The 21,436-nt window shown below is 41.8% G+C and overlaps 1 protein-coding gene across 2 annotated transcripts; it reads left to right on the forward strand.

Annotated features, from left to right (window-relative positions):
• Positions 1–1,648: 1,648 nt before the first annotated feature.
• Positions 1,649–21,378, forward strand: atp8b5b (ATPase phospholipid transporting 8B5b). 2 transcript variants are annotated; one of them, XM_055874545.1, is made up of 28 exons: positions 1,654–2,022; positions 9,746–9,827; positions 10,005–10,063; positions 10,200–10,313; positions 11,362–11,460; positions 11,599–11,660; positions 13,214–13,286; positions 13,485–13,555; positions 13,679–13,761; positions 13,884–14,042; positions 14,168–14,256; positions 14,342–14,529; positions 14,993–15,201; positions 15,344–15,387; positions 15,533–15,698; positions 16,027–16,215; positions 16,413–16,528; positions 16,685–16,849; positions 16,956–17,067; positions 17,317–17,422; positions 17,524–17,674; positions 18,132–18,315; positions 18,509–18,732; positions 18,943–19,026; positions 19,145–19,390; positions 19,657–19,795; positions 19,988–20,118; positions 20,224–21,378. In XM_055874545.1, the coding sequence occupies exons 2-28, from the start codon at positions 9,773–9,775 to the stop codon at positions 20,485–20,487; spliced, it is 3,582 nt and encodes a 1,193-aa protein (XP_055730520.1). In that variant the 5' UTR covers positions 1,654–2,022; positions 9,746–9,772; the 3' UTR covers positions 20,488–21,378. The 2 variants fall into 2 exon arrangements, with proteins under 2 accessions (XP_055730521.1, XP_055730520.1); XM_055874546.1 differs by lacking the exons at positions 16,685–16,849; positions 16,956–17,067; positions 17,317–17,422; ... (6 more) ...; positions 19,988–20,118; positions 20,224–21,378 and having other exon boundaries at positions 1,649–2,022; positions 16,420–16,516.
• Positions 21,379–21,436: the final 58 nt, after the last annotated feature.

Below are 21,436 nucleotides of genomic sequence, written 5' to 3' on the forward strand. Positions count from 1 at the left end.
AGGTCTAATGCTTTAATATTTAATAATTTCTGCCTTCTGATTTCATATACATTAATTAAATAGGCCTGTTTAATTTTGTCTTGCCTGCTGTTCCAAATGGAATATTTTTTGCTCATATAATTTTAAAAAAACAAGTCGCTAGATGTAGACAAGGCCATAGGCAAGTAGGTAAACTGGGATATGACTAAAGAGTTAATCAGGGTGAATTTAACACAAATATAGAGGTATTTTCCTTTCCATGGTAGGAAGATCTTATCTATTTTTGCTGACTTAATATCCAAATGAATTGTAGTGAGATCATTTCTTTATTTTAGAATATGAATACTGAGTAAGTCAACTTCACTCTCAGACCATTTTATTGGTAAACTGCACGGTAATGTAAAAATTGTCTTCATTTTATCCAATAAGTAATATAGTTCACTTATCATAATTTGGTTGTAATCGAAAGAGGTTAAAAAAAATAGCTAGATCCTCTGAGTCTGTGGAGGGATCCAAATTGTGGATTTAAAAGAAAACATGAAAGGAAATCTTAACGCTACAGCATACAATGATGTTATAGACATTCTGTGCTTCCAACGTTGTGGCAACAGTTTGGCGAAGGCCCATTCCTGTATCATGCAATGCCCCCATGCACAAAGCGAGGTCTATATAGAAGTGGTTTGAGATCCATGTGGAAGAACTTGACTGGCCTGCACAGAGCCCTGACCTCATGCCCATCAAACGCCATTGGGATGAAATGGAACAGCGAATGCGAGCCACGCCTAACCGCCCAACATCAGTGCCCGACCTCACTTATGCTCTTGTGGCTGAATGGAAGCAAGTCGCCGCAGCAATGTTGCAACATCTAGTGGAAAGCCTTCCCAGAAGAGTGGAGGCTGTTATGGCAGCAAAAGGGGGACCAACTCCATATTAATGCCCGTGATTATGGAATTAAATGTTTGACGAGCAGGTGTCCACATACTTTTGGTCATGTAGGGTATGTTCTACAGGGTCTTGGTAATACCTTGATTTATAAAAGACACATGCCCTGTAAAGACCACTGTGTCATTGAAGAAGGGTCATGAAGACCAACCCACAGTTATAATGACATGATGTGTCTCTTCAACAGTCCTTGGTACCATGTGTCTATTCGTGTCTGGTCGTCCGTTTACCCATTGGCTCATAACGTAGTCCTGGGGACTACAGAGGACCCTTTGTACTCATGTCCAGGAATTGGATTTCACCTGTGGCTCTGAAGCGCTGAGATTCTGATCAACATCCTCCCCCTACTTTCATAACAATTATCACAACTCCTATGGTAATGACACTTCAAGTCCACGTATGAGCAATTTCATTGTCTGATAAGATTAACATTTATAGACATTAATAAATCTTGTCAAAATCAATATGTAATCTATTGTAATTTTGGGCAGTATGCCTGTTTGATATGAATTCATATAGGAAGTGGAAAATGGTGTGCGTCTGCGCATGTGTCCCCACCTCCAGGTGTGTGACATACCTTGCATCCTCTGATCTCCATGGTCATTGCCCCATTGTTTGTTCTGATTGGCTAGTGTCAGTCCCTTACCTCACAGTTTTACTGTCTCTGCTCCTGCCCTGCTCTGTGGCTCACCATCGAAGTCCAAAGATCGCTGCCTGCAGTGTTTGCTCAAGCTTTGTGCCATTACACTGAATGGGATCCCGTTCCGTTACCTGCTGCTGACTGTGGCTCCCCCAGCCCCTCACATCCCAGCACTGGGACTCCACCTTTTCTGCTCTGCTCCTGCCTTCTACCTAGGGGTCTGTGAGGAGCGCCCCTGTGCGTCTACGTCTCGGCTTGTGTCTGTATTTGACCAGATGGAAGCACAGATCTGTCTCCTGGATTTTTTCTAGTTCAACTAAAAGGGAGGGCGCGCTGAGTGAGAGAACTGGGAGTCATTGGTGTTGTACTTTCTCCCCGCTCCTCTTATTTGTACCTATCTGTGTGTTTTGCTGAAGGACCTTGCCGTTCCTAAGGACTCTGATACCATTCTTCTCACTGACGTAAGTGACTGAAATGATTGGATTTTTAAAAAATGACTTTCTACTGATACTCTATTGCTAACAATGTGGTGAACCTGTGTCTGGGGTCTAGGAGGGAGTCTGTCTACAAGTTCAGAGACTTCCGAGATACAGTATTTGGCTATTGAGTAAAACCTGATCAAAGTCTAATTGACCTCCAGCATCTCAATTATCTTAAACACAATAAAGCACTGTATCCAAGTGTATTTTCTGGTACAATGAAGGAAGTAGAGATGTCCAATGTGAGTCTCAACTCAAACAAAAATGTATGGAATACTGTGTGTGTGTGGTTTATGGGTGTGGAAAAGCATTGTGATTACCTAGTTGTTTTGGTTTTTCGTGTTGTGGTGGGCGTGAGAGGGATAGATGACCTTATGACCTCTGGTTTGGAGTTGTGCATACAGCTGTTGATTTGTCAGTTTCTGCCAAAAATAAATGTAGCTGTGGTGATTGAACTGCACAGTGTCATGGTGACAACCCTGTTGACATTATGGACGCACAGAGACTTCGTCTCCCTCAAAAATATATGACCCATTATTGTAAACCCATTGTGGAAAAGAAAATTACTCGGTTGAGAATCTGAAATGGCAAATTATATAAGTGGTTCATCATGTGATCTCCATTTCTATATACTATAAATACATATAGATTAAATACAGTTTATGTAACTCTAATGCTTTCCATTTACTTAAATAAAAAGTGTGGGCTGTATATGAGGTTGAGCTGGTGGCGCCCATCACGAAGGACCTAGAAAACGGATAAGAAGAGAGATAAGATAACTTGAGAGGAGCTTTGTGAATATACTGTAGGGAATACCAGGTCTAATGTTCAGGGTTATGAGCTACCTCACATGTAGTGACTCAGTATGGTTTATCAACAGAATATTTTTCTCTGGTACTAAGCGTTGATAAGGATTGGTGCTACATCTCAACATGACATACAGTGCATTCAAAAAGTATTCAGACCCCTTGACTTTTTCCAAATTTTGTCACGTTACAGCCTTATTCTAAAATGGATTAAATTGTTTTTTCCCCCTCATCAATCTACACACAACACCACATAATGACAAAGATAAAAACGTTTTTAGAATAAATTAAAAAAAAACTGAAATATCACCTTTACATAAGTATTCAGACCTTTTACTCAGTACTTTGTTGATGCACCTTTGGCAGCGATTACAGCCCCAAGTCTTCTTGGGTATGATGCAACAAGCTTGGCACACTTGTATTTGGGGAGTTTCTCCCATTCCTCTCTGCAGATTCTCTCAAGCTCTGTCAGGTTGGATGGGGAGTGTCGCAGCACAACTATTTTCAGGTCTCTCCAACGATTTTCGATCGAGTTCAAGTCCAGGCTCTGGCTGGGCCACTCCAGGACATTCAGAGATTAGGCCCGGCTGTGTGCATAGGGTCATTATCGTGTTGGAAGGGGAACCTTCACCCCAGTCTGAGGTCTTGAGCGCTCTGGAGAAGGTTTTATCTAGGATCTCTCTGTACTTTGCTCTGTTCATCTTTCCAGTCCCTGCCACTTCCTTCTGGAACTGCCACATCCTTCTGGAAGTTTCTCCCATCTCCAGAGAGGAACTCTAGGCTGCTCTGTTAGAGTGACCATTGGGTTCTTGGTCACCTCCCTGATCAAGGCCCTTCTGCCCTGATTGCTCAGTTTGTCGGGGCAGCCAGCTATAGGAAGAGTCCTGGTGGTTCCAAACTTCTTCTATTTAAGAATGATAGAGGCCACTGTGTTCTTGGGGATATTCAATGCTGCAGACATTTTCTGGTACCCTTCCCCAGATCTGTGCCTCGACACAATCCTGCCTCGGAGCTCTACGGACAATTCCTTCGACTTAATTGCTTGGTTTTTGCTCTGACATGCACTGTCAACTGTGGGACCTTATATAGACAGGTGTGTGCCATCCCAAATCATGTCCAATCAATTGAATTTACCACAGGTGGACTCCAATCAAGTTGTAGAAACATCTCAAGGATGATCAATGGAAACAGGATGCACCTGAGCTCAATTTCGAGTCTCATAGCAAAGGGTCTGAATACTTATCTAAAAAAGGTATTTCTGTTTTAAATCTTTTATAAATTTTCAAAAATGTCTAAACTTGTTTTCCCTTCGTCATTATGGGGTATTGTGTGTAGATTGATGAGGAAAACAATTAATGTAATCTATAATCTAATCTATCTCTTAGAATAAGGCTGTAACATAACAAAATGTGGAGAAGGGGTCTGAATGCTTTCCAAATCCACTGTACTCTACCAGTGAGTATAGAGGGAAGAAAACTTAATCCATAGCACGTTAATGTACATGAGCTTTTACAAGAGCTTCACCCTTGATAGAAGAAACTAGTATGGTACAGTCAATGTCTTTATGAGGGACTATACATTTTACTTGCTCTGATCAGATTTGTATTTTCTTCTATTTTTGGGTCGTTACACCAATTAGGTGCTTTTTGAGTAGTGTATCTTGGTAAAAGAAAACACATTATATTTAACCTAATTTTAACATTGTTTCATAAAGAGCACATGTTCAACTTTAAAAAAAAAAAAACTTTTCCACCATCTCAAGAGGTAGTAAGTGCCTATTGGATAGTCCATCTGTAGATGGTCTACAGACTATTTACTGACTATAAGAAACATTTCAACGATCTCCTAACCTTAACCCTAACCCTTATCCTAACCTTATTCTAAACCTAACCGTAACCTTAGCAAGCAGTTGCTTATCAACAGATAGTTTGTTGATAGTATGAACATCTGTAGAGCAGCCCATCTACAGGTGGACTATCCAAATAAAGTGTGACAAAATAAAGTTACAGGGTTGACCGTAACAGAGTTGATGACTTCATCTTAAATCAGCTGTAAATCCCTTTGTCACAGGGGGAATGGAAGCTTTTTGTGTGCAACAGGGAGGAGGAATTACATGCAAGCTTCAGATTATTATTTTTGTATTATTAATATTACGTTTCTAGCCTGTCTATCTATGGTTGACGTGTTATGCTCGAACTGCTCAGTTTCCACCAGAGAATTGTTTTAAAAAAAGAGTAGACCCAAATCACCTGCTTTTACACTATAATTTGACTATTAGATGTTCAATGTCTCTTTAGAATAGTTTTTTTAAAGGAGTAGTTTCACCATAAGACTTCATTTCATGTAACAGCGTTGACCTTAAAATGAGGGACAAGGTTTGTTTTACTTTAAAATGAATCATTAATAACATTAAATAAATAATCATCTTTAAAAATGACTTTGTCAAAGCAACAAAATAAATAGGGCTTTACAATGAGGGTGAAAAGTTGGAGAAATGTGTGTGTGTGTTAAAGTCTTCCTAGAAGTCACAGAGGACTTTAGCAAGTCTTTATTGAATTTTACATGTGGTCTATATTAAAGACAATTCATTTTATATAACAGGATTTTAAAATTAAATATTTGTGCACAAATTACTGAAAATATAAAATATAATGGAACAACCCTTTTAACACGTTTCAAAGACCCCTAATGGAACAAATTATTAAAAAGGCTCTAGCCACACAGAAGTCTCACAAAACTCTGTTTTGGACGAGACGGACTATGACCAGAATTATCCTATTTACACTTAGTCAATTTTGACTGTAGAATAAACGTTTCTGACTCATATCATTGCCAAATAGGCTGTTTTCTAAATGAAAAGTTTTTTTTAGGGACAGATATTCTTTAAAATCCAAGTGTATGTCAAAATTCAGAATTTTTATTTGAATCACTGTTCTGCAACATATTCTTAGCTTATTGAAGTATTTGCAGTTCTAGACCTACAGTAAGGTATAATGTTTGCTTTATAAATGTTGTTTTATGTTCTGAATCGAGAAAAACATGCCAAAAAGCTAAATAAATTAGCCCTGGAGCATTATATAGTGCTATAACACAAAACCAAAATATGTTTGGAGATTTGTATCACATATTTGATTAATCTAATGTTAGAATTTAACAATCAAGGCCTTTTATCACTTGCTGAACAATAAATGCAGAAATTAAATGCCTTTTATAGTGTCTGACAGAGGTGACATAAATCAATTTAGTTGCATTTTATCAGGATATTGTCCCTTTACATGGTGATAGATGATACTGTAGTTTGGTCTATCAAATTGTCAATTTCAAATGTTGTCAATATTAAGACAAATATTTGTGAAGAAAAGTTGAGATTGTCCCATTTTTCAAGAATCCCTGAAATATGAATTTCATAAATGTTGTTCTGGAATACTGTGGCGTGACTGCATCACAAGGTTGGGTTTGTTTCAAACCTGTTTCAATTGTTTCAATCCTGCCCACATGCCCAAAGCTGGCAGCACACAAGTAATCATCAATTCAGAGTGCAGCGGTACGCTACCCAATCATAATGCCCGTGGTAAATTTGGATCACCTTTGGATATCCCTATGTGGCTAGGTAAGGACCAACGGTTAATTACACAATGTCCATCGGACAATATGTCAACTCCAATTTTGAATGACTTAACTTTAAACCAACTATAAATTGTAGAAATTAATATACAAATATTGAAAGCATATGTATATTATGGAGAGTGGTACTCAGTAATATGTTGTATTGGATTTGCCCCAAACATAACACTTTGAATTCAGGCCAAAAAGTTAATTTCTTTGCCACATGTTTTGCAGTATTACTTTAGTGCCTTGTTGCAAACAGGATGCTTGTTCTGGAATATTTGCATTCTGTACATGCTTCCTTATTTTCACTCTGTCAATTACAGTAGGTTAGTATTGTGGAGTAACTACAATGTTCTTGATCCATCCTCAGTTTTCTCCTATCACAGCCATTAAACTCTGTATAACTGTTTTAAATTCACCATTGGCCTCATGGTGAAATCCCTGAGCGGTTTCCTTCCTCTCCGGCAACTGAGTTAGGAAGGACACCTTTATCTTCGTAGTGTTTGGGTTTATTGATACACCATCCAAAGTGTAATTAATAACTTCACCAAGCTCAAAGGGATATTCAATATGTGATAAAAACAAATATACCCATCCAGGTTCCCATCTTTGCGAGTCGAAAACCTACCTGGTCTTTGTGGTTGAATCTGTGGTTGAAATTCCCTGCTCGACTGAGGGACCTTACAGATAATTGTATTTGTGGGGTACAGAGATGAGGTAATCATTCAAAAATCATGTTAAACACTATTATAGTCCATCCAACTTAAGCATAAAACTTGTTAAGAAATGTTTTACTCCTGAACTTGTTTAGGCTTGTCATAACAAAGGTGTTGAATACTTATTGACTCAAGGCATTACAGCTTTTCAAGATTTAGAAAAATATAATTCCACTTTGACATTATGGGGTATTGTGTGTAGGCCAGTGACAAAAAATCGAATCAATGTAATACATTTTAAATTCAGGCTGTAAAAACAAAATGTGGAAAATGTCAAGGGGTGTGAATACTTTCCAAAGGCACTGTGCATATTTTTGCCTCTAAAAATACAAATTCAACACAAAAATTTCTAAAATATGGAAAATTATTCAATCAAAAATCTTCAATAAAAACAACCATTCTTTGAGATCTTTCAGTACTCAGCACGGTGTCAAGGTTGTGCGCTACTGGTGGAGAAGTCAGGTGCAGGAGAGCAGAGAGTTGTGAACAGGCGCACACTTTATTAATAAGGCAGAGGCAATAAAACAGACAGACGCCATTGTGTCAAAACCTCCAGCCAAAGGTAAAAGTGCAAGGCGCGAAACAGTCACAAAAATAAGCAAATGTTTAACAAATAAACATCCTTTGTGAAGTACCACGGAATACAGGGGAAAAACCAGCCTGGCGCGTAACATGAAACACGTAACAAAAACAATTCCACACAACGACATGGGGGAGAACAGAGGAATAAATACATGCAGTGTGATTAGGGAATGTAAACCAGGTGTGCAGGGAACAAGACAAAACAAATGGAACAATGAAAAAATGGAGCGGCGATGGCTAGAAAACCGGTGACGTCGCCCGCCGAACGTTGCCCGGACAAGGAGAGAAGCCGACTTCGACGGAAGTCGTGACACACGGAGTTGACAAAAAACCTAATTAAAATGTACATATTTTAACCAAAATTCATATTCTATCTTAAAGGTCCAATGCTGCCATTTTTATAATTTCAAATGATTTCTAGGTAACAATTAAGTACTTTACTGTGATTGTTTTCAATTGAAGATGCACTTTGTAGAAATCACTCTGCCATTTCCTGGTTGCAAAAATTCTAATAGTTCACCTAATTTCAGTTTATGTGACAAAACAAGTATAGTGTAGAGAATCATTGTAACATCTAAACATCTATTGTATTTTCAGCTTTTTAAAGCTGGTGCACAAAACCGAAAATAAAAGACACAAAATCTAAATTTAAGAATGGGAAGCATAGAAATAGCGCACATTTGGTCGGGTCGCCCAAAAAGTTACATATTGTAGCTTTAAAATGGTAACATACCAAAGAGCATTTTGTCATTTAGCAGACAATCTTATCCAGAGAGCTCAAAGGCACATCAACATATTTTTCACCTAGTCGGCTCGTCACAGATGGCTATTTCAAGATACTACATATGATCCTTTTTCAGTTAATATTCATTATTGCCAGTTTTCAGAATTTTAAAAACATTTTTGGAGATTTTGAAATTGGGATCCTTTGCTCCGGACAAGGGCATATTTGCAAAATTCCAAAAACTAAAACTAATCTTTTCCCATGTAAAATTCCACTAAATGTAATTTTGTTTAAAAGAATGTAAAAAAAAAGTATATAAAACAATCAACTATAAAAATAAAGTTTCCCTGCCTGACAATGATTGTCCCGACTTTCAAGAATCCAATAGTTATTGAATTAGGCCTCCTCCAGGATCTATTTAATCTGTGTATGAGAAACCTGTTCATAGGAACCTGCTCCTTGTCCAAAACTTAAAAGAGAATCCCTATAAAGCCCATTAGAGCACCTCTGTAACGTTATCAATGCTGTAATGTTGCTCAATTTCAACTAGTCAATTCTGTGTGCTCATTTAGATATCAGGAAGCTCACTCTTTGTTGAGGGAACAGGTGTGTGCCTTTGTCTGTGGGCAGAAGGATATGTATGGAGTCGGGGGCAGTGATGAACTAATTATCGCTCTCATCAGTAGTGTAAAACTGATAAGAGTGGTCGTTACCAATGTAGGCCATTTAAAGGCCTACATGAGTACATCACTGCAAGGCTCATCATGAACTTGTCATAAAACAATTACAGCTGTTCTACACTTGCTGTTCCACACAATGGTTAGAGAATATAGACCTACTATACCATCTACTGCATCTTGCCTATGTCATTCGGCCATCGCTCATCCATATATTTTTATGTACATTTTCTTATTCATTCCTTTACACTTGTGTGTATAAGGTAGTTGTTGTGAAATTGTTAGATTACTTGTTAGATATTACTGCATGGTCGGAACTAGAAGCACAAGCATTTCGCTACACTCGCATTAACATCTTCTAACCATGAGTATGTGACAAATAACATTTGATTTGATTTACTAGAGTAAATGAGACCGTTCCTGTCGTTAAATAGTTACAGTATACTGTAGCTGCACTACCCTTGTATGAAGAAATCATGGTCAGGGAATTTTCCCAACCTTGCTTCTCATCATTTTAGATGACGAGTTTCACTATTATTCCATTATGTTTCCAGCTACTATTCCACATCACCCACCTGTTTTTTCTCCCAGGTGGAATATGGAAGTGTTGAGGTGAACATGGGGTCCCTACTGTCACGGTTGGGTCTGGAGTGTGGGGGGAAGGCTTTGAAAGGTGAGTTAAATGACCTGCTGATGTCTGATGCCCACTCTGGTGCGGAATTTATTATTTTACTGCCACACCTGTGTCTCAGCCCTAAAGTGTGCTAAAACCCGAGTTTATTTGTGGAAAAGTTGCTACTTTTATGGCCACACCAGTTATCTTTAAATTATGTTGTGTTTCCACCTACAGAGGAAGAAAGACACCTACGAGCAAATGACAGAGAACTCAACTTGTCTTACAAGTACGCAGTGAGTACTGGGGTTGACTATTTATTCCAAACCAATGTTTACATGATGTGTGTCTGCGTATATGTTGTATGCATGTTATATATGTTTTCATGTGTATGTGTCACAGTAACACGTTCCCCTCTTGCTCCCCATGCAGGACAATGCCATCAAAACCTCCAAATACAACATATTCACCTTTCTCCCGCTCAATCTGTTTGAGCAGTTCCAGAGACTGGCCAATGCCTACTTCCTCTTCCTCCTCTGTCTCCAGGTAACCTTTACACAGTCTTATAATGCAGCCACTCTAAGCCATATCCTCTCAATGCTGCACAGGGCTGAGTCCTGTAGACAAATGCACTGGGACTGTACGCCTACATACTACACCTGTTAGGAGAACATCAGTATGACAGAATGTACATGTAATTGGACATCTTCACTGGCGTTCAACAGACATTATTTATGCTTCTCTGAACTCTTTTGACTTTAACCAGTTATAATAAGTTATTCAGTTATCTTTCAGCATATCTTCGTATGATTTAGATAGCACCAGTCCAAGGCCAAATCAAGGGAATCATTGTACACATATTCAAACTCCTGAAATATACAAAAACCTACATTGAATCCGAGTGCAATTGTGTATTTCCTCTTAGTATCCACGTAAGCTTCCTCATGCCAATGGAACTGGCTGTAGGCCTATACAGTACTATACACAGAGTGTATAAAACATTAAGGACACCTGCCTAATATTGAGTTGCAACCCCCCCCCCCCCCCCCCCCCCTTTGCCCTCAGAAAAGCCTCAATTTGTTTGGACATGGACTCTACAAGGTGTCTAAAGCGTTCCACAGGGATGCTGGCCCATGTTGACTCCAATGCCACAGTTGTATCAAGATGGCTGGATGTCCTTTGGGTGGTGGATTTTTCTTGATACACACAGGAAACTGTTGAGTGTGAAAAACCCAGCAACGTTGCAGTTGTTGACACAAACCGGTGTGCCTGGCACCTACTACCACACCACGTTTAAAAGCCCTTAAATATTTTGTCAATTCACCCTCTGAATAGCACATATACATAATCCATGTATCAATTGTCTCAAGGCTTAAAAATCCTTCTTTAACCTGTCTCCTCCCATTCATTTGCACTGATTAAAGTGGATTTAATAAGTGACATCAATAAGGGATCATAGCTTTCACCTGGATTCACCTGGTCAGTCTATGTCATGGATAGAGCAAGTGTCCTTAACGTTTTGTATACAGTAGGGAGTATAGTAGTAAAATATAGCAGCAGAAAGGTGAGTTTTGTCTATCCTGGCTCCTCTCAGAGCATCCCTGAGGTCTCGTCCCTGCCCTGGTACACCACCGTGGTCCCCCTGGTCCTGGTGCTCTCCATGACCATGGCCAAGGACAGCAGCGATGACATGGTGAGCTCAACATCTACCAACTACAGTATTAGGACTGCATGCAGGAGATGGTCCACATAGACCTGTTTGTCGTCACAATTATGTACATGTCCTGGTCTCCAAATCCTTGTTCTCTTTTCGTTTCCTTCGCCTGTGTAGAACAGACACAGATGTGACAAACAGGTGAACAACCGGAAGGTGGAGGTCCTCATCGAAGGAGAGTGAGTCTCTTTTTTGTTGTTGTGTAAACCAGATTCTCAGTGCTTGGAAAGTGCTTGAATGTCACAGATTAGCAACAGTCTCAAGAGGGAGAGGCTACAGGGACACGCCTGGTACACAAAGTATATGACGTATGTCGCGCAGCGAGAGTTTAATGGGGACGAACGGATTCGGTTCAGTCAGTCATCATAATGAGACCTCAAGTTGGATGTTAAATGACGAGACAGAGTCATTGATGCGAGTAACCAGTCTTGTTCAGTACATTGCAATACGTCCGGGTATATCAAGCACACCGGTAAAAAACACTGGTGTTGCAGTAATTAACATTTACCAACAGATGGTATCAACGTGCCCTCTTACACCCATAACAACCTCCCCAGCTTGCTTAGTTTATGCTTGTGACAAGAAACTTGAATTTCAGAATCATTCCGTTTTTATAGGAGTAATTGTTCCTTATTTTTTATAAAAATCACTAGAATAAATGTCCTTTAGCTGTCACCCTGATATTGGCTACGCTATCTAACTACTTCCCTCTCCTTAATCCAGGAAAGCAGTCCGCAGCAAGTGGGAGCATAGGACACACTGTGCCAATTTCAAAGATTTTACTGAGTTACAGTTCATATGAGGAAATCAGTCAATTGAAATAAATTCATTAGGCCCTAATCTATGGATTTCACATTGGTTGGTCACAGATACCTTAAAAAATAGGTAGTGGCGTGGATCAGAATACTAGTCAGTATCTGGTGTAACCAGACACATCTCCTTCACATAGAGTTGACCAGGCTGTTGATTGTGGACTATTGATCAATGGCTGTGCGAAGTTGCTTGATATTGGTGGGAACTGGAACACGTTGTCATACACGTCGATCAAGAGCATCTAAAACCTGCTCAATGGGGGACATGTTTGGTGACATGTCTGGCCATGGAATCACTGGGGCATTTTCAGCTTCCAGGAGTTGCCTTACTGAAGTCGGTTGAGCTTCCCTGAAACTGTTTGTGACAGTTTGTGCAGATTATTTGGTTGCGCAAATGCACAGTTTCATCAGCTGTCCGGGTGGCCGGTCTCAGACGATCTCGCAGGTGAAGAAGCCAGATGTGGAGGTCCTGGTCTGGCGTGGTTACACGTGGTCTGCAGTTGTGAGGCCGGTTGGACGTACTGCCACATTCTGTAAAACAACATTGGAGGCAATGTGTGTGTGTGCACAACATTTTATAGAAATAAACTTTTTGTGCTTATGGAACATTTCTGGGATCTTTTATTTTAGCTAATGAAACATGGGACCAACACAATACATGTTGCATTTATATTTTAGTTCAGTATAAATGCATGGCTCTCACTGAACCAAATCCATTCGTGTCCAATCAACTGCGCAACACACGTCATCAATTTGGGCACCAGGCATGTCCATATAGCCTCTCCCCTCTCAAGAGGTCTATATATTTGTTATGAATGCATCTGCTGGTGACGTTAGTTAGTGTTCTTAGCTTTCTCAAACACCAGAGGTCACTGTAGGCTTGCTTTAGCGCTGCATCATTACATTCTTGCTCTTTTCAGACTTCAGAGTGAAAAGTGGATGGATGTTCAAGTTGGGGACATCATCAAGCTGGAGAATAATCAGTTTGTCACGGTAAGAATGGAGGTGATAAAGGTGTATGCACATGGTGATAAGGTCAAAGGGCAGATGTACAATAGAAATGCAATCAGCCAGTGAGGTTCACCAGTCATTCTACAGAATTGAAAATCTAACTGATTTCATAATTTATGGGGTCTCTCTCTCTCTCTTTCTCTCTCTCTCCTTTTGTTGTGTCTATCACTCATTCTCCAGGCTGATCTCCTGTTGCTGTCCAGCAGTGAGCCTCTCAATCTTGTCTACATAGAAACTGCTGAACTAGACGGGTGTGTCTCTGTGTGTTGCATGTGTTTGTGTGTTTACCTTTCACACCTGTAAAATGTCACTGCATTTTTTTATTGTATCAGCTCACCCTCTGTGTTTCTCATGCTGCTTTCTTCCTCCTCTAGAGAAACTAACTTGAAGGTGAAGCAGGCCCTGACTGTGACGGGGGAACTGGAGGATAGTGTAGAGAAACTGGCCAACTTCAATGGTAAGACTGGAAAAACGGATAGATTATCATGGCTTAAAAGTGTAGATCGTATTATTTAGAATACTCTTACCTGTTCATCAGCCACTGTTGTACAGTCCCTAAACCTCTCTGTCCCTGCGTAGGCGAGGTGCGCTGTGAGCCTCCCAACAACCGGCTGGATAAGTTCACTGGCACCCTGACCCTGAAGGGAGAGACGTACTCACTGGACAACGAGAGGGTCCTGCTGAGAGGCTGCACTCTGAGGAACACCCAGTGGTGCTTCGGCCTGGTCGTCTTTGGAGGTGAGCCATATCGGTCCACATAATGACAGAGACATTACCTAACAGGTTAGGGTGTCCCTTTACATGGCCAAAACTTTCATTTAAAAAAAATCCTCAACCGACGATAGATCTATTCATTCTTTTAGGTCCAGACACAAAGCTAATGCAGAACTGCGGAAGGACCACATTCAAACGGACCAGCATTGACCGTCTCATGAATGTGCTGGTGCTGAGTGTGAGTATGAGTATTATACACACACAGACACACACACACAAACACACACACACATACACATCTTAACTGTTGTTTGGTCTTCCAGATATTTGGTTTCCTGATGATTATGTGTTTAATCCTGGCCATTGGGAATGGGATCTGGGAATACCAGGAGGGCTCTAAGTTCGCTGCCTTCCTGCCCAAGGGGGTTAACGCTCCCTTCTCAGCCTTCCTCACCTTCTGGTCCTATGTCATCATCCTCAACACTGTGGTGCCTATATCTCTCTACGTCAGGTCAGTGCACTTTACATATTCTCTAGGAGTGACAAACATATATTTTAGATAATGTTGTAAAAAAAAAAAGAAAAATATGGACATTTTAATGGACCTACATCCATACAGGTTTTTTGAATGTGTCCAGCTAATAATCACTGAAATGAAAGCTAGACAGTCAGGGAGCATTAAAAAATCCCCAAAATATGGATAGATGACTATGTTTGGCCAATTTTGACGGTGAGGAAACGTAACCAATTTTCAGTGCGGCCCTCCGGATCTCGTTGAAGGCCACGGCCTCGTGGCAAAATGAGTTTGGCACCCCTGATCTAGTCATTCACTACATGTGTATCTAAATGTCCAAATGTGTTACTCTTACTGTGCCTTTGATGACCGGACTGTTTCACCACTAATCATCAAAGTGAATTGATTGCATTTCTTTCTTTCTCTCTTTCTTTCTCTTCCTTCTGTGTGTTGGGTGCAGTGTGGAGATAATTCGCCTGGGGAACAGTTTCTACATAAACTGGGACAGGAAGATGTATTATCCCAAGAGTGACACGCCTGCCGAGGCCAGGACCACCACGCTCAACGAGGAGCTGGGCCAGATCAAATACATCTTCTCTGACAAGACTGGAACACTCACACAGAACATCATGACCTTCAACAAGTGTTCCATCAACGGAAAGTCTTATGGTGAGGCCTGGCGCTGGAATACACCACATAAACAGTTGTCATGTGTTTACACACACAAATACATTAAGACTTAATTTAATATACATTGGCGCCAATCAATCACTGTACCATGTAACTGACGAAATGTACTTCTGTTCTCCAGGGGAGTTGTTGGACTTTTCAGGACAAAGAGTTGAGATTAATGAGGTGAGAGGAGGAACAGGGTGTGTTGGGTTTATGGATTTATGGATTTAATGTATGAAAGAACATCTCTAAGTCCCTTTCTTTGGCAATAAGTCCTTACATGCTGTGGCACAAACATTCCTAACCCTGCTTTTTCTCTCTCCGGTAGAAAACAGAGAAGGTGGACTTCTCTTGGAACAACTTGGCAGACCCAAAGTTCTGTTTCCATGACAACAGCCTGGTGGAGGTGGTGAGGGAGGGCAACCCTGAGGTGCAGGCCTTCTTCCGCCTGCTGGCACTGTGCCACACCGTCATGCCTGAGGAGAAGAAGGAGGGTGAGCAAGCGCCTCCTGCTGGATTCACATGTTATTGCATGGGTGTAGGTGACTATGGAGGCTTGAGGTATAAATTGTACCTCACCACAGCCCTATGTCTACCCCTTAATGGGAGAACTATCTGTGTTACCAGTGGTTGGGACAACTGCTACCTACTCCATAGGCTAGACTAGTCTGGGTACCAGTATCTTTAGCTAACATTCCACTCTTTGCCATTCCTCTGGCAAATGACAGGAGTGGCAAGGAGTGGAATGTTAGCTAGAAAGACTGGGACCCAGGACAAGGTTAGTCACGGTGACAAATTAATCACTCCATTGTGATATTCTAGGTGAGTTGTACTACCAGGCCCAGTCACCAGACGAGGGCGCTCTGGTCACTGCAGCCAGGAACTTTGGCTTTGTGTTTCGCTCTCGTACGCCAGAGAGCATCACTGTGGTGGAGATGGGAGAGCTGGTCACCTACGAGCTGCTGGCTGTTCTGGACTTCAACAACGTCCGCAAGAGGATGTCGGTCATCGGTGAGTCCAACCAACACTAACCGTTATGCTTTTACAATTTTAAAAATCATAGCTATCTAGAATGATCTGAATGACATGAAGAATCTAGGAATCTATAACATTTGTTCAAACTTTAGTGGCTTTATTGTAAGAAGTTGAATTTTTGTATTTTTTTATTTGAGCAAACCAAACCTGATTAAATCTTGTGTGGCCCCAAGTGCGCAGTCCAGAGGGCAAGCTGACTCTGTACTGTAAGGGAGCAGACACCATCATCTTCGAGAGACTGAACCCTTCCTGCAGCAACCTAACGGAGGTCACCACCTTGCACCTCAATGTGAGTAACCAGTATGTCTGTGTGTGTGTTTATGATTATGTATTTCTTGTGGACCATGTGAATATATGTAAAATCTTACAAGATTGACTGACTACATCTTGTGTCCAACCCTGTACATGTGTATAAGACTATAACTCTAAACTGTTCCATTGACAGGAGTTTGCTGGAGAGGGTCTGCGTACACTGGCTCTAGCCTACAAGGACATAGACCCAGAGTATATGGAGGATTGGAAACTGCGTCACCATGTGGCCAACACTGCCATGGACGACAGGGAGGAGAAGCTGGATGCGCTGTATGAGGAGATAGAGAAAGGCCTGCTGGTGTGTACCACAGAAAATACATATCATTTCAATGTCTTATCATAAGCCCTACAAGACAATCTACTAGCATAGACTGAATCTACCGTTTGTACCGGTATGTGTGCAGCTGTTAGGATCCACTGCCGTAGAGGATAAGCTACAGGATGGAGTGCCCCAGACCATCGAACAGCTCTCCAGAGCCGACATCAAGATCTGGGTGCTCACTGGAGACAAGCAAGGTGGGTCATCTTCCTTAGAATACACTATCCAGCTGTATCACATCCGGCCGTGATTGGGAGTCCCATAGGGCGGTGCACAATTGGCCCCGCGTCGTCCAGGTTTGGCCGGGGTAGGCCGTCATTGTAAGTAAGAATTTGTTCTTAACTGACTTACCTAGTTAAATAAAGGTTAAATAAATAAAATAAGAATCAATAGGCAAAACGTTTATCTGGCACTTCCTGAGTCTCTTTTCTCTCTGTCGGGAACAGAAACAGCAGAGAACATTGGCTACTCCTGCAACATGTTGAGAGAGGAGATGAATGAGGTTTTCATTGTGTCGGCAAACACAGCAGAGGAAGTCAGAAAGGAACTCCAGTGAGTCCACAGACAGACTATTAGCAACCACATTCGTAGCTTGAAGCAACACAGTACGGTGACATGTAAAAGTACCTATCTCTCCCTTTCGACCTGACCAGGACTGCGAGGAGGAAGATGACACCCGATGGAACAGAGGAACCTACTGTCAAGAAGAGTAGAAGTGGCCTGTTTTGTCTTCTAAAGACGGAGACGGTGGCGGATGAGCCAGTGGATGGAGAGTACGCTATGGTGATTAACGGACACAGTCTGGTAAGGACAAGGACACTGGTGGGCCACAGGACAAGTTACTGGAAACGTAACATATTCTGAGCCCTGTTTGACAGATGTTGCAATTACTTTTTTAATGATGATCGTACAATACAAAATATAAATGTTTAAAGTGAACAAAAGACACACACACACAAAAAAAAGGAGGAATCTATTGGTTCTAGTGATGAAAATCGCTGTCTTGACGGCTTGTGTCAATCCTCTGTGTGTGTGATTCTTTGTGTGTGCGTGCGTGCGTGCGTGCGTGCGTGCGTGCGTGCGTGCGTGCGTCCGTCCGTCCGTCCGTCCGTCCGTCCGTGCGCACGTGCGGTTCTTGCGAAAACAGGATGTGTTCCAACACTAGTGGAATTGTTCCAATATTTCATGAACAATCCTTCATTACTTTCCTTCTTCCCATCCCGCCCCATCTGACTCTCCCCCAACCTCCCTCTCCACCCAGGCATTCGCCCTGGAGAAGGACACGGAGATGGAGCTGCTGCGGACGGCGTGTATGTGTCAGACAGTGATCTGCTGCAGGGTGACTCCAATGCAGAAGGCCCAGGTGGTGGAGCTGGTGAAGAAGTACAAACAGGCCGTGACTCTAGCCATCGGCGACGGGGCCAACGATGTCAGCATGATCAAGGGTAGGAGGGAGATGGGGAGACTGGAGAGAGAATCCGATTAGATGAACTACTGTAGTTAAAGACTGATCCTGATGCTAAAAGTTTGACTGCTATTATACGATTCCTCATATCAACTCATACACACAAACACACACTCATCCTCTCACTCTCTCTCTCCCTCGACCCCTCTCTCTTGCCCCCCCCCCCCCCCCAGCTGCTCATATAGGGGTGGGTATATCAGGTCAGGAGGGTATGCAGGCGGTGCTCTCCAGTGATTACTCCTTCGCTCAGTTCCGCTACCTACAGCGCCTCCTGCTGGTGCACGGCCGCTGGTCCTACCTGAGGATGTGCAAGTTCCTGCGCTACTTCTTCTACAAGAACTTCACCTTCACCTTTGTCCACTTCTGGTACGGCTTCTTCTGCGGTTTCTCAGCACAGGTGAGACAAAAATGCACACACCGACACATAGAGGCATGATGGAAAAGCTGTCTGAGATTCCTCTTTTTGTCAAGCAAAAAAAGTATGCTTTGGTTCGTTTAGTTAAATATATTTTCGCTAGTGCCAGGAGTTATTTCTGAGCACATGACCAGGCCAGGAAAAACTCTGTCATGTATGTAATGTGTGTATGCTGTGTTGTTTTTCCCACAGACGATATATGACGAGTGGTTCATCACCCTGTTTAACCTAGTTTACACAGCTCTACCTGTGCTCAGCTTAAGTCTTTTTGACCAGGTAATTATAGTGACATATCTGACATGTCTGTAATGTACGTCAGTGGCATATTATTCACACCAAGTATTTATTCCAATGTATGTACTTAATATGTTTGTATTCACGTGTTTATCTTTAGGATGTGAATGACTGGTGGAGTTTCCAGTACCCCCAGCTCTACACCCCAGGCCAGCTGAACCAGTACTTCAGTAAGAGGGCCTTTGTCTACACGGTGTTACACAGTGGCTACAGCTCCCTGGTCCTCTTCTTCATTCCCTGGGCAGCCATGTACGACACGGTCCGAGATGACGGCAAAGAAATTGTGGACTATCAGTCCTTCGCCCTGCTTGCCCAGACCTGCCTGCTCATCGCCGTCAGTATACAAGTAAGTAGGGGGGAGTGCATTGACTTATGATATGACATACAGTATGGTCAGTTTGTGGTGGTACATGACTGTCCTGTGAATTAATGTTGGGTGGGGTTACAGCTGAGGCGAAACCATATCCATATAAATACACACACACACACACACACACACACACACACACACACACACACACACACACACACACACACACACACACACACACACAGAGTAACACAGTAACAGAGTAACAGAGTCTGAGGTAGCTGCATGTGTCTTTGTTAAAGCTGGGTCTGGACACCCATTATTGGACAGCAATGAACCAGTTCTTCCTGTGGGGCAGTCTGTCTGTGTACTTTGCTGTCATATTCACCATGTACAGCAATGGCATGTTCCTCACCTTAACCTCCTCCTTCCCCTTCATTGGTGAGTAGTACCCCTCAGCACCCCCATCCATCCACCTACTCTCCCTTCATCATTCATGTCTTTCTGTCTGAACGTTTGGTAGTACTGTGGTGTGTATGTTCATAGGTATGTCAGTCGGTGACATCATCTGTCAATATGTAGGTAGGTGTCTGCATCTAAACGCATGTTGTCATGCTGTACTGTATGTAACAGGCACAGCCAGGAACTCCCTGAACCAGCCCAACGTGTGGCTGACCATGCTCCTCACCTCTGTCCTCTGTGTGCTTCCCGTGGTGGCATACCGCTTCCTACGCATTCTGTTGTGGCCCACCATCAATGACAAGGTCAGAGGTCGAGGGTCAACACATTTGTCATTGGCATAGAAGATTCCCAAATTATTACTTTTCCCTCACTGTCTCTCTCATTTCTCCTCATCCCTCCCCCTCTAGGTGAGGTACAAGGTGAGACAGGACAAGGTGCTGCCCCCTACCCCTCGCCGTGTCCAAGCCCGCCGCACCAGTACCCGTCGTTCAGGCTATGCCTTCTCCCACGCCCAGGGCTACGGTGACCTAGTGACCTCAGGCAAGTTTCTGCGGAGGACCCCAAAGAGCCGGCCAGCCCTCTTCTCCCAGACAGACTCCCCATTGGCCCAGACCCAGCCTCAGTTCTACCGCACCATCAGCGAGCGGGAGGAGCCACCACTGAGCCCCTAGGACTGATGACCTAACAAGAACACAGTGTTCAGGTCATTAAGTCTGAAAACCCTCACTCAATCCATGCCAAACATCTATCAAATATCAATCAGACATGTTTCTGTAAAACACTTCAACACTTGAGTCTGAAGAATGTGTAACATTCTTTGTCTGGATTTTTTTTAAATACAAGGACAACCCCAAGTCTGAATTCAGCATTTATTGCCAGGCATAGAATTAAGAATGAAAATACTGTAATTTAATTGGATCTCTATGGTGCCAGGTGTAGATGTATGTGTAAGTACTTGTAACTGTGAAAAAACTATTGGTGAAACAGCAAAAATATCATGCTGGGCATTAGTCAAAGGGATAATTATGTGGTATTATGTTTTAAGATTATGTATTAAGATTTTACAATGCAGATGTATAATATGTTTTATCATAGATGTATACATGAAATGTAGTTATTATTGAGGCATAATGGTGTTGTTATACAATTTGGTGAGACTAAAATGATCTTGTTGAATCTTAGACAAATGTTCTTTGAATATTGTTCAAATGACATTCTAGGGAACTGTGTACTCAGGGTCTTGCATTGAGTTATTTATAATACATTAGATTATTATTTGAGATATCGTGGGTGCATTGTGTCAATCATAGCCTATATCTGACTAACTGACATAGTAGATGTATTTGTGTAATATTTGTTGGACCTACATTAAGTTGTAATCTTTTTTTAAATCTGTGAATAATGTAATTTGTTTAATGTATGAATGGTCGTTATTGTATGACAATGGGAAATGATTTTCAATCACTGAAACACTAATCATAGACACTCTCCAATATGATTTCAATTATGTCCTTTTTCGGCATTGTAGGCTACAGCCATAATAAATGTTTGATATTTTTGTATTCCTTTTGTTGTTGTGATTGTTGTTTTTAGTCATTGATTATATTCAAGTAGACTAGT

The sequence above is a fragment of the Salvelinus fontinalis genome, chromosome 21 (genome assembly GCF_029448725.1).
Source record: "Salvelinus fontinalis isolate EN_2023a chromosome 21, ASM2944872v1, whole genome shotgun sequence".
Classification (NCBI taxonomy): Eukaryota; Metazoa; Chordata; class Actinopteri; order Salmoniformes; family Salmonidae; genus Salvelinus; species Salvelinus fontinalis.